Source organism: Bos grunniens, chromosome 14 (genome assembly GCF_055505025.1).
Source record: "Bos grunniens cultivar Pamir isolate PY7600 chromosome 14, Bosgru_T2T1.0, whole genome shotgun sequence".
Taxonomy (NCBI): domain Eukaryota; kingdom Metazoa; phylum Chordata; class Mammalia; order Artiodactyla; family Bovidae; genus Bos; species Bos grunniens.
The window spans coordinates 50,270,773-50,289,381 of NC_141178.1; the positions used below are offsets into that span (position 1 = coordinate 50,270,773).

Here is an 18,609-nt window from a genome sequence, read left to right on the forward strand (position 1 = left end):
CCAAAGAAAGGCAGTGCCAAAGAATGCACAAACTACCGCACAATTGCACTCATCTCACATGCTAGTAAAGTAATGCTCAAAATTCTCCAAGCCAGGCTTCAGCAATACGTGAACCATGAACTTCCAGATGTTCAAGCTGGTTTTAGAAAAGGCAGAGGAACCAGAGATCAAATTGCCAGCATTCACTGGATCATGGAAAACGGAAGAGAGTTCCAGAAAACATCTGTTTCTGCTTTATTGACTATGCCAAAGCCTTTGACTGTGTGGATCACAATAAACTGGAAAATTCTGAAAGAGATGGGAATACCAGAACACCTGACTGGCCTCTTGAGAAACCTGTATGCAGGTCAGGAAGCAACAGTTAGAACTGGACATGGAACAACAGACTGGTTCCAAATAGGAAAAGGAATACGTCAAGGCTGTATATTGTCACCCTGCTTATTTAATTTGTATGCAGAGTACATCATGAGAAACGCTGGACTGGAAGAAGCACAAGCTGGAATCAAGATTGCCGGGAGAAATATCAATAACCTCAGATATGCAGATGACACCACCCTTATAGCAGAAAGTGAAGGAGAACTAAAGAGCCTCTTGATGAAAGTGAAAAAGTGAAAGAGGAGAGTGAAAAAGCTGGCTTAAAGCTCAACATTCAGAAAACAAAGATCATGGCATCTGGTCCCATCACTTCTTGGCAATTAGATGGGGAAACAGTGGAAACAGTGTGAGACTTTATTTTTCTGGGCTCCAAAATCACTGCAGATGGTGATTGCAGCCATGAAATTCACAGACACTTACTCCTTGGAAGGAAAGTTATGACCAACCTAGACAGCATATTAAAAAGCAGAGACATTCCTTTGTCAACAAAGGTCCATCTAGTCAAGGTTATGGTTTTTCCAGTAGTCATGTATGGATGTGAAAGTTGGACTATAAAGAAAGCTGAGTGCAGAAGAACTGATGCTTCTGAACTCTGGTGTTGGAGAAAACTCTTGAAAGTCCCTTGGACTGCAGGGAGATCCAACCAGTCCATCCTAAAGGAGATCGACTGATCTGGGTGTTCACTGGAAGGACTGATGTTGAAGCTGAAACTCCAATACTTTGGCCGCCTGATGTGAAGAGCTGACTCATTGGAAAAGACCCTGATGCTGGGAAAGATTGAAGGCAGGAGGAGAAGGGGACAACAGAGGATGAGATGGTTGAATGGCATCACCAACTCAATGGACATGAGTTTGGGTGGACTCCGGGAGTTGGTGATGGACAGGGAGGCCTGGCATGCTGCAGTTCATGGGGTCGCAAAGTGTCAGACACAACTGAGCGACTAAACTGAACTAAATACATATATACATATATATACATATAGGTATTTGTATATACATACACACACACATAAGTATACATATATACATTCATGTGTGTGTACATATACATACATATGACATATATACATACATGTGACAAATATCTTAAAAATTATTTTCCCTAAAATATAAAATTTCAACCTATAATGCAAACAGATGATTTATAAATCTATGCAATGACCCACCATACTACTTGATCATTATATGTCAATATAGAGTTTGCCAAGTGTACAAAGAAAAATGATATTTCATGAATTTTATAATTTGTATTTTTGTTAAATGTATTCAAGTATCATGACCACTTTTTGCTACATGTAAAATAGTTTTCAATGGATATAATCTTCGAGTGATGCAACTGCATTAGAAGAAGATAAGAGAAAAAAACAATAGGATTTAACATTACAATTCTTATAATGGCAAGAAAACACCAAGAGGCTTGTTTCCATATGTCACATAAAAACTTCCTATACCAGAAGAATTTTGGTCTCCCTACAAAATTTTATCTTGCTTCAGTAGGACAACATGAATTCTCCCATTGATTAAAGGCTGTGGGAGAGGCTATTACCTTTGAAATAACATCCTGCATCTCATTTCTTGGATAAAAGGTTCCATCATCATAACGAAATCTATATAGCATCTGTTCTGGTTTGAACTGATGTTTATCTGTAACTAAGAATATAAGAACAGCATATTAAAATCCTGACAATCTAAAAAGTAGAAGATAAAAACATATTTGTAAAACACATTCCCAAATACCAAAAGTTTTTAGTTTTACCAAAAGCTTTTGTTTCCCTAACATAGTAATGCTAATCCAGTATTTCGACAGTAAGATTAATGATAAGATTTTGTGATATAGTTACGATTTCCACAGAAGGACTGAAGAACTAAACTGAGGTTAGCAACATTCAGCTAGCATAGTATATGTAACAGATACATACACCATATATACTATACATATTAGCATAGTATATATATATACTTTAATAAATGAGTATATTTTCTATTTCTTCACAATGCTCAAAGTCAAGCAGAAAGTGCCCTTCAAATAGCAGATACTCCAGTTAGTGAGTCATAATTTGATTCTCAGCCCCAGAAGTGAGTTTTAGCATTTATCTGTCTTATCTTATAGCAATCAAGCCAAGACCACACATACATGGATCTTAACCATTTATCCTGTGTTTAAATCTCCAGAGTACATTAGATAAATTCAATACGTAACTGATAACAAACTTTTAACAGTTTTCTTACATTACAAATGCTTTTCTTTTACATTGTTTAATTCTTTTTTCTTAAATGGAAAGTGAGAGTGGTCACCCTTCACTTTCATTCTTAGGATGATTTTCATATTTATAAAGACTCCTTCTAAACTTTCAAGTTTTATTTTTTCCAGAAGTATTTTATAGGTAGTCTAATAAAAAAATAATTGTTTTAGAAAGGAAAAACCTCAAATTAAATCTCAAAGAGTTTACATTTAAATGTTTCTTTACAGGGAATGCAACATTTGCAGAAAAGATAATTTATTGCAATGGGTTCTATTTTCATGATTAGATAGAAGACTTTGACCTTTACTTTTTGCTAAAAAAGTTGAAGAGAGAGAAAAACCTGTCAGGATTAATTCTAATAAACCATTTTAGGTGAATCCATAGGAAAAACAAGAGACTTGTAACACTCACACACACACACACACACACACGTATACAAAGTTTCAGCTATTTCACCCTAACCTATCCAAACCAAATGAATGACTTAAGAGCCATAAAACTGAGATATGACTGCTGCCAAAAAGACAACATCACCTTTTGGCATCTCTTTTTCTAGGTTAAGTCAAAAAGAAAAACATATGTGAAAGAAAAATAAAGTCAAAAGAAATATTTTGAAATCCTACAACATGTTTTGGAACTAGTTATTTATTTCTCCTACAGAATCTACCTATTAATAATTCTCATTTTTATCCCTTAAGAGTCATTGAAATAAATGATTATATTGATATTCCAAAATTCAAGGAAACTTGGGTCCAAAGGTCTCCTGCCACAATAAAGGAAGTGGTGGGTCAACCTATTCAAAAATGGAGTCCTTCACTGTAAGGTAAACTCTTGTGATTTTGATCATAATTCTTGGGTTAATCTGTAACTTGTAGCTGTTCCCTTAGAAAAATAGTGAATAGTTCTGCACTGAAATTTATTCCCCCCAACTTCCTGAGGAGGGAATGGCTTTATTAGCTGATGAGGAAGGTTGCTTAATACCATCTTTTAAACAACTATGCAACGCTGGGCATTACTGGGAATGTACTGGCAAATGTTTAACAGCTGTCTCTCTGGTGATGAGGCAGAAGGAACACTGATGTGTATAATTTGCCAATATCCATGGTACCAAAAATTCCCACACTGGCCAATTTCAAGCTCCCCAAATAAAGTCACTAAACACAGAATTAGACATGCAGTGACACATGATTATTTAGTATTCCCACCATAAAAAAATAGTAGATACAAATAATACCAAGTCCATAAATAAATAAATAAATAAAATGTAGTAAAAGAATTAGGAAGTGATGAGATTTAAGAACATATTAAATTTATAATATATGTACTTATATATTTACGTCATTTCATTTTAATAATAGCTGTGCTTAACAATCAGCTTGCAATTTTTAAAAAAACATTTAATCATCTGCTCTCTAGAGCTTATACCAGCCAACTTCAGCACACCACTGGCTATAATGAATGAGCCCTCAGAATTCTCACATAAGCATTTTTAATGCAAATAATAGAGCCAGATAAGAAGAACATTATCAACCTACCACAGAGAAAGTATATGCTGTCCCAACCCAAGAATTCCCAGTATAGCAAGGCTCAGCCTCTGATGAAGTTCCCAGCAATATTTGCAACGTGAATAATAGCAATAATAGTCGACTTTTTTTTCTTTTTTGCTGGTTCCTTTTAAAACAGATGACTCATTCAATTTTATTTTAGGAATTCTATTTTCACTAAAATGCAGCTGAAATCACATACTAGTGAAACTAGCCTGTCTGGTTCTTATTTCTTCATCCTAATAAAATTATTAATGTGAAATTGCATAATGTGTTCTCTAACCATACTTTGGAAGAACCTCTATTAGTTAATTGTGAACACTTAAAAAAAAACAACATTATTTCCAGTGACAAAAGCTCTAACATGTGAAATCTGACACTACAGCTGATCAGACACTAGTAACAGTAATAACACAAGTCATCAAAATCAAACAATATTCATGGAGTGTACTCAGTGCTAGATTTCTCAGGGGAAAAAAAAAGAGTTAATCATATTATAAATATTTCAATTCTTTTAAGTTAAATAATCAAAGTGTTCTTGTGTTTGAAATTTCAAAATAAATTTTATTTCAGAACTTACCTACTACTTTCTTTTCAAAATTGTATTCCTATTGGAGACAATACTGAGCCTGGGGGGAGTTGATTAGGACTGAAATTATGATATCCATTCAAAAAAAGGTTTACGTTGTTGATTTTTTTCTCTTTCTAGAAGGAGGTAGTTAAAAATATTTTGATACTTATATTACTAAAATGAATAAGGGTGGTTCCCTCTGTGATTCCTTCCAGATCTTTTAGCAGTCCTGAACTGGTCAGACTCTAGATAACTATGTTCATGAAGATATTGAATAAGTATCATTCCACATCAACTTTGTACCAACTTAAAAGTGACTTTAATATGTTTGCCTAGCTATTAATGTATTCAGGGAAAGTGATAACAGTTTTGTTAATTGTAAAGTCCACCCATAACAGTCATGTCTGGTGGCTCAGATGATAAAGAATCTGTCTGCAGTGCAAGAGACCAAGGTTCGATCCGTGGGTCAGGAAGATCCCCTGGAGAAGGGAATGGATACCCACTAGAGTATTCTTGCCTAGAGAATCCCACAGACTGAGGAGCCCGGCAGACTACAGTTCATGGGGTCGCAAAGAGTTGGACACGACTGAGTGACTAACACTTTCACTTTCTTCAGTTTTTAGAACTCAATTCACTAAACAAACAAGCAACTCTTCCTCATACAATTTCTGGGTCATCTATGTTGAAATAAAGCAAGAGAGGATAGTTGACTTGAAAATAATCTCACAGCTCCTTTGAAAGGACAACCTCTTTCCATGCCCTGACCTTTCCAGCATTGGAAATAAAGCTTCTCCAATATTCTGTTATCTGTCACAAGGTATCTCATAGTCAAAAAAGAAAATACTGTAGCAAACAAAGTAGCTCTTTCTAAAATATAGTTAACTCATCACACAGAAGTATAGAAAGTTACATATCCATAATTTTTTAAACAATTTAAATAGCAGCATCCATTGTTGACAGACAGCTTTAAGACTATTCTTTTTATGTGTTATTTCTAATTCATAAAGGATTAAAGTGACTCAGATTAGCAGCAGGAGTCACAATAACCTCAACTGAAAATAAAAGTGTTAAAAGTGATTTCTGTGACTACTGTTTGCAGATATCATTGTAAAACATTAACACATGTATTATGATTATTCTAGCTTTCATATATTCATTGATTTTATATTGACCTAGGAGCTAAGCCTCAGGGGCAGAAATTAAGTAACTGACTACCAAATTGCGTTAGCTTCTGTTTTTCCTGCATATGCAACTACAGGACGTTTTTAGGAGTCTTTTACAGTCAAGTGAGTGAGTGAGTGAAAGTTGATCACTTCTGTCTGACTCTTTGCGAGAGTCAGTCCATGGAATTCTCCAGGCCAGAATACTGGGGTGGGTATCATTCCCTTCTCCAAGGGATTTTCCCAACCCAGGGATCGAACCCAGGTCTTCTACATTGCAGGTAGACTCTTTACCAGCTGAGCCACCAGGGAAGCAATCGCATATCTGAGTTGTGTCCACAGGTATGTGCACAAAAATGATATACAATGGGAAATGTACAAACCTATTTAAAACAAACAAAAAACCACCGTTCCTCCAAGGTGACATTTAGGAGCACTGTATTGAAGATGGTCAAGGCTATATCAGGCACCAAAACCCTATACACAGCCGAATGCCACAACCTCATCCTTCACTATTAACTAAATTTTATGTAAGTAAAAAATTAGCTTCTATAATGTGAGCCTCCTATAATGTGTTGGGAAGGTTTACTTATTACAGCAGCTAGTGCTAACCAATACAGCTTTCCTTCTCAAAAGTCCCTGCAAAAAATTAGTTCTCCTAACCTAGTAGATTTCTGTCTTCTCTGAAAGGAGATATATCAAAGCTAGATTTCATAATGAACAAAGTAAAAAGATGGGCTTAAAACCATCAGACCACAGAAAAAATATCCCTGATTCATGTACACATACCTTCAAGTACCTAGCATAATATCTCCCATGTAGAAAGAAGGAAAGAATCAGTAAGGAATAACTGATCAGTAAGGAATAATGGAATAAACAAAGTGTCCATAAACAGATATTCCCTTCCTTGTTCTATGGGTAATGCATAGTCCCTGGAATTATACAGTCTGGAATGGGAAAAGAATAATCTTTTCTGACAGTTAATGATTATACACAAAACTGCTATATGTGCCACCTCCTTTATCTTCAATAAAATATAGGATAAAACAAATACATTCAATCCTTGTCCCAATATATACCTGAAGGTGGGGTTAGAAGGGAAAGTCAAACACAAACAGGAAAGCCATCTAGCTCAGTATCTTTTCACTTTAACTTATAAGATATTGGATGATGCTTTTAGCACACTGAATGCTAAATGGAGTTTTAATGACATTAATGGGCCAAGTACAAAATCATATACAACTTCTCAGTATTATCTGTTTGTTCAAAATATAGCCATTCATTTATTCACTCACTCAGGAAATAATAATGAGGCACCTATATGTTCTGGGCATTGTAGGCATTTGCTATACATTAACACACAAGGCTCCTGTTCTCATGGTGCTTCTATTTTGACTGAGATCTAGCGTAGGGATGGCAGATAAAGGGAGAAATATTAAACAAAGAAATAAATGAAACAACATGACAATTTCAGAGAGTGATAAGGAGTCCATGAAAAAAACAGCAAAAATTTAAAAGAAGTTTATTGAAATAATGGGGACTGGGTAGGATTCTAAAAGGCAGAGTGTCATGGAAGATGAGACCCAATACATCCGCATCTGTCAATTCATTCACTGTTGTTTCTCCAGGACCTAGAAAGGTCCCTGACATTTATTAGGGATTACTAAGCAACTGCTGATTGAGAATAGCAAGAGCAAAGATCCTACATGAAAAGTCATCTTGGAGTGTTCAAAGAAGAGACAGAAGGTCAGGGTGGCCGCCACGTAAAGAGTTAGGTACAGACAACTCAGAGAGGAAGTCAGGGGCTCTATCATGTAGGGCTATGTGCAAGAGCCTTGGTAAGAGATTTACATAAAAAATCTGGACTTGTCTTTAAGTTTAATGGGAAGCCAGTAGATGACTGTAAGCAAGAGAACACCTAGATCTTATAAATGTTTTAAAAGGTCTCTTCAGCTGTTTCCTGCAGAGTATTCTACAGGGGTGGAGGACGAACACTGAAACAAGGACAAAGAAGGTGGTGACTGGGAAGAAGGTGGGGATCCTGGGACAGCAGTAGTCTGATTAGTGACCTGTGTGTTAGTAGGGCTCACAGGACTTCATGGCATGAGGAAGGAACAGGAATGCTAGATGATTCCTATCTGGGTAGATGGGGACATTATACTGGCAACATCTACTATGCTGGGGGAAAATTTGGAGAATCTAGTTTATTTGCATCTCACTCTAATTTAGGGAAAAAGACAAACATCAAAACTCCATAGCCAAATATCCGTATTTAGTCCCAGTTCCTTGTCTTTTTCTCTTCTTGCACATTTTGCACGAGAAATTCCTCAAGCTTTTATTCTTAGTTCAATGATCATTGCTTTGTTGTTGTTTTTTTTTTAGGTGTTTCTTATTGACATGCTGAGAACCTGATGCTCTCTTGAAATGATTCACAAACATGACCTCACTGTCCCTCTACCTCAAGAGTTACATCCACAGGTTTTCAACCTCCTGCTGGGCCCTCACCTGCAGGAGGAGGGTCCCCAGTCCTTCATCTTCTCCCCCCTGGTCCTCCTCTTTAACTATCTCTGTCATCCAGACAGAAAGCACAGAAAATCTGATCTCACCGCTCATTCTTCATGGGCTCCTCTGGTGTCTCAGATGGTAAAGAATCTGCCTGCAGTGCAGGAGACCCAGGTTTGGTACCTGGGGTGGGAAGATCCCCCGGAGAAGGAAATGTTAACCCACTCCAGTATTCTTGCCTGGAGGAGCCCAATGGACAGAAGAGCCTGGTGGGCTACACTCCATGGAGTCACAAAGAGTAGAACACGACTGAGTGACTAATACTACCTCACTCTGCATCTCCCAAGTCTAAAGAGGTATCACATATGCTCTCAGCTTCTAATGGACCCCTCTCTTCATGCCTGTGCACAGGGCCCTGGTCTGTCTTTCTCCTGAGGAAGGAAGGATCCCTGTGGGCAGGATCTCCTTTAATCTCTAACTCTCCACTCCTCAGTTAACTCGGAAACCAAACTTTGGTCACTCCTCTGGTTCCAGGTGCCCATCAGCTCCTCACTTCCTTCAGAAGCAGTCCCACACACCACAGTCAGCAACGTAAGAGCTGCTAAGTTAGGGTGTATGCCTTCCTTTCTCATCACAGCCCTCTCCCCAGTATATTCATCTGTGAAAGGCACTGGCCTGCATTGTGACATTGTGCTAGTTCTGAAGAGGCCACCATGAACTTCACACTCCCCTGTCTGAGAGCTACTACTTCTTCAGGGTAGAATGTCCTTCTGTCCTTGTCAGAGTTCCATTTACTCTACAATGCCCAGTGCTAAGGCCACCTCACTCACGAAGCATCCCAAATACTCTAGTTAGAACTCACCATTAAGGAACTTGTCTCAATCCTACATCATTCTTAACTGGAATTTAAGTGTTGCCTGTGTTGGAATTGTTCAAGTTAACAAATATATCAGCATAAGCCTATATTCCCTGAAACAATATTCTATACACATGAGACACTCTAGGATGTTGGAAAAAAACATAACCATCCTATAATGTGGAGAAGTATTATAAACTAAACCAATCAATGCAACAAAGGCAAATGTAACTTGTGGAAAAATAAATTAAATAGGTGATTGATAAAATAATTACCATGATGGATGATTCCATTTTCCAATAATGCTTGTCCCAAGTGCACACCTTCCTCAGGCCTGTGAATCTCTCCAATTTCCAACAGCCATGACACAAATTCACTGCAACCGAAATCCAATGAAGAAGTTAAATCATTATGTTTTTCCCCAGGAAGTCTATCTGTACCATGCATTTATCAAGCAGCTATGAAAGGAATATTCCTCAAAATATAAAGGAATGCTTGTAGTGAATCTTACATACATGTTTTCATATATGTAAGGCCCATATATATTTACATTGGACTCTATTCTAGAAAACTCATGTCCATACATTCAGACTTACCTAAACTCTATTTAATAACTATTCAACTTACCTAGACCTTTAGTAAACACAAAGGGAGAATTCTAGAGTATCTTTATTACATATATAAAAGCAAATTTGGGACTAGAGAGATACAACAGATTTTAACTAAACAGCAGAATTAGATAGAATAACAGTGACTTAAAATAAGAGATAAACTGTCTTGAATGTAGCTTTTCAGGCACAGAGAACCAATAGGTTTGAAACTCCAAGAGGGCATACAAAATAATTCTATTATGCATGCTCTATATGATAGAATTCTAAAAAGCTTCTTCCACCCACCTCCCTCCCATTATGGCAAAACCAATACAATATTGTAAAGTAATTAACCTCCAATTAAAATAAATAAATTTATATTTAAAAATTTTTTAAATAAAAAAATCAGCTGAAACATTAAAAAAAAAAAGAATTCCATCCCTTGGTTTGTCAATTAAATTCTAATCTAGGTAGCTCTGTGAATGGACTGGTATATGTAATTAAAATCCCAAGTCAGTTGACCTTAAAATATGGAAACTATCCAAGTGGGCCTGACTTGAGCAGCTGACCCCTTTGAAGCACAGAGTTTTCTCAGGCTGGTGGCACAAGAGCAAGTGAGAACAAGTAAAAGCACAGGAAAGATCCAATGTGCCACTGCTGATTTTCAAGCTAGAAGGGGTCATATATCAAAGAATATAGACAACTTCCAATGGCCAGCATGGAAACGGGTGCCTCATTCTTACAACCACAAAGGATGAAATTTTGCCCACAACCTGAATGTGCTGGAAAATGAAGTCTTCCTCCAAGATTCAAGATAAGAGCCCAGCCCCTGCCCTGCCAACACCTTGACTTTGCCCTTGTGAGACCCTGAGCACAGGACCTGCTCTAACTCACCTGGACTTCTGACCTACAGAAATACAAGTGAATACCTACCTGTGTATCATTTTAAGTGACTAAGTATATGACAATTTGTTTTGCAGCAATAGACAATTGTGTGTCTATTGTGTGTGTTAGTCGCTCAGTCATGTCCAACTCTATGCAACCCCATCCACAGACTGGAGCTTGCCAGGCTCCTCTGTCCATCAGATTCTCCAAGCGAGAATACTGGAGTGGGTTGTCATTCAGTTCTCCAGGGGATCTTCCTGATGCAGGGATCGAACTTGGGTCTCCTGCATTGAAGCCAGATTCTTTTACCATCTGAGCCACCAAGGAAGCCCCCCAGTAGACAAATGTTAAACACTAAAAGACACAGAAAAGTCTGACTACCTTGTTTTCAAATTTTAAAATAACTTGGAAAATTCATCACTATATCTAAACCGCCATCCATAAGGAGCCCTCCAGTACAAAACCATCCATCATAACTGTCTACCATGCACATCTGCTGTGGTTGGGAAAGGCCACTGAGAATTAACAGCTTACATCACTCACTATTTTGGGAGGGGATGGGGAGCCCCAGTGTTTTGTAACACTTAGGAGACCCTCATCTCAGTACTGGTATTTTTTTTTAAAGGCCTGTGATATCATTAAGAGAACACAATACAGAAACATTTTACAATAAAATATTTTATCATGCTCATGTTTAAAAGCTAATGCTTAAACGCTTATGTTAACTAATGAATATATTTCAGAACAATTTTATTTTTGCACAGAGGCCAGAGAAGCAAAGCAACGGAAAGTGTCAGGGAATTACTTTTCCATTTATTTCAAAACTAAAAGCAACACATATGGGAAAGTCAAATAACCAAGGGATATGGAAATTCAAACATAAATGTCTAGTCCACAATGCACATTTTAAGGCAAAAGAAGCTAGTAAAGGTCTTTGTATATTTCCATTAAAGAAGAACCATCCAAAAGAAAAGCAACATAGAATCTGGTATAGTGGTAACATCACGCACTTTGCAATAAGACAGCCTGGATTCAAACACTGTTTCTGCCTCTACTAGCTGTGTGATGTTGGGTGAGTAAATTTAATTCTCTAGGTCTCAGGTTTTTTTTCCTCAATGACATGGAATTAATAAGAATATCAACCCCATAGAGTTGCCTGGGATTAAAGGAGCTGACAAATGTCAGGAACTCGACACTGGGCCTAGTACATAGTAAGTGATTATTCAATGTCAGCCATCCATAAGTGGGCTGAGATGGTTGGCACAGAGCTAAAATATAATTCCTCATTTTGATCTTAGCAGATTCCTGAATGTTTCCAAATAAAGTGAGGGAAAAAAGCATATTTTAAGTATTCCTATAAATTAGGAGTATGGGGGAAAAAAGAAAGGGTAGGGAAGAAAGTTAATGAGTGACTTTATTACGGAACCTAATCAAGTACTAGAAAGATCCCATCAACACATGGCAAAGGGATCATGATTGGGTCAGAAACATCTCACCCTCAGGTCATAGTAATGTTGTTATGGAAAAGGCTACAATTAACATAGCAAATGTTTACTGAGTCTCCACTATGTCACCAGGGTTCTGGGCAACGCTTTGCAGATCACTGCAGTTAATGGGCACCACAGCCATAGGAGATGGTGTGGGTAAAGGCTTGATAGAACTCTTTGTCCTTCAAGGACAAATTGGAGCCTGGGTGAGCTTTCTAGCTCTGTCTCCCTAGAAACTGATGAGGGTTGAGTGTCAGTTGTATTACTAGGTGGCATTCTTACCTGGAAAACCTCACGTACAGAAGAGCCTGGAGGGCTACAGTCCATGGGGTCCCAAAGAACCCAACACGACTGAGCCACTAACACACTGCTTGTGGTCAAAATGGTTTCTGATGGTTAAATTGCACACTTATAAACCCCTGGTGGGAAGCCACAGCTTAAAGTGACTCATCAAGTATTATTCTTGAAGTAAGGGGGTATGTATTACGGGAACCTTGGAGGTTACACCAATGAGGTTGTTCTGAGAAAGGGCGTCTTCTTTGCAACATGGGACTCTTAAGCCAAGGGGGGCTCATATCTGCTCTCTCCCCTTACCTGGGGGCATAGCCAACACCAGCAACTACAGCTTGCTGCCGTTGTGTGGCCTGCTGCAAGGACCACCCCCATTGAAGAGGGACCCCCACTGCTTCCTGGCAAGCACAGGGTCTCCTGGCCTATATTCTTCTGATGAGGTTGGAGTTGGCATAGTCTATGGTGATTTTGTATGTTGGACTTTCCTGATGGCTCAAATGGTATAGAATCTGCCTGCAATGCAGGAGACCTGAGTTCAATCCCTGGGTCAGGAAGATCCCCTAGAGAAGGGAATGGCAGCCCACTCCAGTCTGTATAGCTAAGAAGACATTCTGAAACATAATTAACACTGTTGTCATTGCACATAAAAATTAACAGTAAATTCTAAGCATTCTCATCACAAGGGAAAATATTTTTTTTCTCTTTCTTTAATGTATATCTAAATGAGATAACTGATGCTCACTAAACTAATTATGGTAAACCTTTTACAATGTATGTAAGTCAAATCATTATGCTGTGTACCTTAAACTGACACAATTATAGCTCAATAAAACTGGAAGACAAGAAAAAAAAGAAGACATTTTGGTCAGTATCACAGGTAAGCAATACAATCATTTCTATTGTTATAGAGGAAAGAGAAATTTAACTCTTTCCCAGTCTCTCAACTGGGCTTCCCTGGAGGGGAAGAAACCACCTGCTAGTGCAGGAGATTCAGGTTCAGTCTGTGGGTCAGAAGGATGCCCTAGAGAAGGAAACGGCAACCCACTCCAGTATTCTTGCCTGGAGAATTCCATGGACAGAGGAGCCTGTCAGGCTACCTTCCGTGGAGTCACAAAAGAGTTGGACACTACTTAGTGACTAAACAACAACAAATCTCTCAACTAGCCAGTGGCAGGATCAGATCTGAGTGGGGACAGGTTTTGAACTACCTCTCCAGTCTACTTTTATAGCACTGACATTGTAAATTACTAGTTGTATGAACTTGAACATGTCAAACTCCCTGATCCCCAAGTTTCTTAATCTTTAAAAAAAAATAAAGGTTTTTAACTCTTAAGTATGTGTTTGAAGACTGGAAATAATGTACAGGAAGAAGCTGGCACAGAGCGTGTCCTAAGCAGAGCCACCTGAAGGCAGTTACCCTGCCCTCTGGTTTAACCCAGCAGGGATTCCCACCTACAGCCGAGTAGCATCTGCAGAACCAGAGGCACAAGTTTGATCTCTGAGTGGAACAACCAAGTGACCTCCCTGCCTGTTCCTCTGTGCCTGGCCCCTCGCGTGACCCACTTTTTCAGACTCTTCATCAATACCCTTTCATCCTGAGCCCAGCTGTCTAAATTCTGAATTAATTGGGAGTTTAGACTGTGTGCCTTTCAGTCTAAGTGACTCTAAGGCCCCGCACCCATGTCCTTGCCAGACTCTGTGCCCTACAGGCAAACCCGCCTGCCTGCCTGCTTTTGCCTGATCCCAGCCTCTGCCATGCCCCTGAAACAGTTTATCAGAAATTACTAAAGTCATGGATGAATGGATGGATGGATGCCTTCAGTTTTCTGGTCAGGATTCCTGGCTCTATATGCACTCCCTCATCCCTTTATGGCCTACGAAATGTGAATAGTGAAGAAATATTCAAAAACATTTAGGAGAATATTTTTTAGGAAAAAATGAATAATTAAAGGAAAGTTAACACATGAGATCGTGAAAATCTGAAAGAAACACAGGAACCCAGACAACAACCCTACCTTCCCAGAAAGCATTTAGGGAACGTAGTCAGTTTTCTTTTTCTGTCTTTGATCAGATTTCCTTGTTTGCACATCATTTTATAAAGTTTCTCACCCTGTTCGGAGATCATTACCCAGGTGTCTTGCTCCATTCCTAATTTTAAACCTGTCAAAAATGAAAACACAGGACAGGTCACTGAAAAAGTCTCTTCATTTGTTCATGCATTCATAAAACAAAAACATTTTTTGCATGTCTACCACGCACTGGGATTTGTGGATACAAAGCTCGTGTGATAGGACTCTGGCTGTCAAGAAGTTCATATGGTACTAGGAAGACAGTCAAGGTGAGATGCCTGCAGCCAAAGGGCACCACTGTGCAGACTGTGCCCCAGAGGCATGTGGTTTGGCTGGTGGAGGAAAAGGAGCTGTATGTCAGACTTCATGGACCCCTTTAGTAGGACTCAGCTGCTCAGTCATGTCTGACTCTTTGCAACCCCATGGACTGTAGCCCACCAGCTCCTCTGTCCATGGGATTCTCCAGACAAGAATACTGGAGTGTGTTGCCATTTCCTTCTCCAGGGGATCTTTCCAACCCACGGATCCAACCCAGGTCTCTGATATATCCTGCACTGGCAGGCAGGTTCTTTACCACTAGCACCACCTAGGAAGCCCTTTGAAGAACGAGATCAGCACAGCTAGACAGTGGCACTGGAGACAGCCTTAGAGGAAAAACTGTGCTACGGGAGAGAAATGGTCACAGTACCTAACCACTATCTCAGGGAAGTTTCACGGATGGACCATGTTTGAATGCATGAATATGAACAGGATTTCCAGAGAGAGAACGTCTTCACAAAGGTCATCTGAAGGAAGAGGCAAACAGCCCTGGGTTTCAGGTGATAGGACAGTAATGGATGGATAGGTGGGCAGGGTCCTTGCTCACCAGCAGTCTCAGTGTATTTCGGGCCTTCAGAACTGGGGGAACATCTATGAATTGTAACCAGATGGAGGGGGAAGGCAGGGAAGTGCAAGGAAAGTTTTGATGCTTTGGAAACAAAGCTCAGAAGACAGTATAGGGAATAAACTAAAAGGAAGAGGGTTTAAAAAGAGAGAGACAATTAGGAGGGATCCACTAAAGTTCAGGCAAGTTCAAATCTCTGTAAACAATAGCAGGTTATCAGGAGAAGAAGATAAAGTTGAGAAATATCTGGGAGGTGGTATTGTTGCTGCTGCTGCTGCTGCTAAGTCACTTCAGTCATGTCTGACTCTGTGCGACCTCATAGATGGCAGCCCACCAGGCTCCCCCATCCCTGGGATTCTCCAGGCAAGAACACTGGAGTGGGTTGCCATTTCCTTTTCCAATGCATGAAAGTGAAAAGTGAAAGTGAAGTCGCTCAGTCATGTCTGACTCTTAGCGACCCCATGGGCTGCAGCCTACCAGGCTCCTCCGCGCATGGGATTTTCCAGGCCAGAGTACTGGAATGGGGTGCCATTGCCTTCTCTGGTGGTATTGTTAAGACGTAGCAATGGGTTAAATGTGGGTGTAGAGAGAAGAAATGAGGATGGCTTTCAGACAGTTGATGGGAGAACTGAATGGTGATGGGAACGCATCTTGGGCAAAGGGTTTCAGGTACAGAGAAATCCAGCACTGAGTAGCTTGAACTGGGATGTTCACATGAAGCCCAGGGGGCAACTGATTAAGTGAGCATGGAGCTCCAGAGAGACAACAAGACTGGACACAAAGACTGAGAACCTGGCAGTGAAGAGTGGAAGTTAATCTGATAGGGACAGGCAATGCAGGCCAGGAAATTTAGAGGCAACCATTGCCAAAGGTAAAATTCTGGCCACACTGACAATCAGTGTGGATGGGACTGATGAAGAAATGTGGCAGAAGAATTTCTGGATTTTTTTTTTTTTTAGTCTTCTAACTACTAAGCTTCTTACTAAAATTTTATTTACAATAGAGAAGTCATTAACATTTACCAGTAACAGTGAATAATCCATTACAAATAGAATAAGCAGACTTATATAAGTTAAAAAGCAGAGTTAAGAATAACATAGGTAGAGTTATAGACTGTGCTTTCTTTTTTGTTTTCTTCCTTTTTTTAGGTCTTGGATGTATTTATATGCATAGCCAGTTCAAAAAAAAGCTAAGGTTCAACTTGATGATAAATTGACTCTATCTTTTAAAGGATTTGCTGTGTTCCTTGAATGGACTGTTAGATTCAACAAAACCCAAAGTGTCAGTTATGCATTCATGATCTTTGTTTTAAATTTTTTCTATCTGGTTCTTCATCTAAGATCAATCAAAGGAGTATTTTTAAATGTTTTAGAAATTCTTATAAAAATGTATACTATGACTAATTTAATCAAGGTAATAGAAATTTTTACATTCTTCAAGGGGAAATATCTAAAGATGGAAGGAAAAGCTCTTTATGTTCTAAAATTATATCATTAATGAGATATTTTATACCTAAATCTCTGGGGAAAGGAATAAACACTGTCACATTTCTCATCAATTACTTGGTAAAGAAAATAGTTAATTATGCAAACACTTCTATTTCCTGGCTAATTACAGAAATGTGAATATGTGCAGGTAAACTTCACACACTGAATATCACCAGACCAAATACTGTTTGCAAATCTTGATAAAAATATGAAGCAAATTTGAGCTAGACCTCCTCATGTGAACAAGTTCCTTATGGAGTTACATGACATTGATTCAGTGACATTGTAACAACACTTAAAAGTTAATATGCATGCAAAATGCCTTATTTTATAATTAGGATACTAAAATATTTGACCAAGGAACTTTCAGTGTACTGTTAAATACAGAGGGACAATTGGTGTAGGTCTCCAAACACTGAATTATATTATTAAAGTGTGTTTCTTAAAGCAAAACTCTATGATTCTTTAGAAATCAGGAAGGATAAAGTGTGACCATATATTAATCCATATATGTAGAATCTAGAAAAACGGTATAGATGATCTTGTTTGCAAAGCAGAAACAGAGACACAGATGTAGAGAACAAACATATGGATACCAAGGGGGAAAGGTGGAGGTGGGATGAACTGGAGATTGGGATTGACATATATACACTATTGATATGATGTATAAAATAGATAACTAATGAGAACCTACTGAATAGCTCAGGGAACTCTACTCAGCACTCTGTGGTGACCTACATGGGAAGGAAATCCAAAAATGAGCAGATACCTATACAGTATAGCTGATTCACTTTGTTGTACAAAAGAAATGAGCACAACATTCTAAAGCAACTATATTCCAGTAAAATTTTTTAAAAAGTAATAAAGTGCAAAGAAAACTGAACAAATTTTAAAGCAAGTAAAACTATTTGCTGTAAAGTGAATGTCGGTATGTCCCCAAATAGTGTCCCCAGTAGCTCAGCAGGTAAAGAATCATCCTGCAATGCAGGAGACAGAGAAGACACAGGTTCAATCCCTGAGCTGGGAAGATCCCCTGAAGGAGGAAATAGCAACCCACTCCACTATTCTTGCCTGAAAAATTCCATGGAGAGAGGAGCCTGGTGGGCTACAGTAAAAAAGGTCGCAAAGAGTCGGACACGACTGAACAACTAAGCATGCATGCTCCCCAAATTCACATGTTGAAACCTAGTTTCCAATGTAATGGCATTAGGAGGTTGACCTTTGGGGTAATTAGTTCATGAGGGTGGAATCCTCATGAATGAGATTAGTGCCCTTATTAAGGAGATCTAAGAGAGCTCCTTCATGCCTTCTGCTAGGTGAGGACAAAGAGAAAATGGTCATCTACGAACCAGGAAACAGCCCTCAACACCACCCTTCTGAACTGTGAGAAATAAACTTCTGTTGTTCATAAGCCACCCAGTGCTAGGTATTCTGTTTCAGCGGTCTCAATAGAACTAAGACACTGTTTAAAACACACTGCTAGCCACAGTCTAATTATTTTGCTAACTATATAAAGTTTTCTTTTATTTGATTTCCATAATGTGAAGTCAAGTGGGCATTAGAAAGTATCACTACGAACAAAGCTAGTGGAGGTGATGGAATTCCAGTTGAGCTATTTCAAATCCTGAAAGATGATGCTGTGAAAGTGCCGCACTCAATATGCCAGC

The 18,609-nt window shown here is 38.8% G+C and overlaps 1 protein-coding gene across 2 annotated transcripts in view; it reads right to left on the minus strand.

The window, feature by feature from the left end:
• PREX2 (phosphatidylinositol-3,4,5-trisphosphate dependent Rac exchange factor 2) overlaps positions 1 to 18,609 on the minus strand; it is a 302,207-nt gene that overhangs the window by 179,620 nt on the left and 103,978 nt on the right. For both annotated transcript variants that reach the window (XM_086336651.1, XM_086336652.1), the window contains exons 10-12: positions 14,519 to 14,663; positions 9,526 to 9,626; positions 1,921 to 2,024 (exon numbers count right to left, since the gene is read on the minus strand). In XM_086336651.1, the coding sequence (XP_086192777.1) occupies positions 1,921 to 2,024; positions 9,526 to 9,626; positions 14,519 to 14,663 (350 nt within the window). The remainder of the gene's footprint in view (positions 1 to 1,920; positions 2,025 to 9,525; positions 9,627 to 14,518; positions 14,664 to 18,609) is intronic.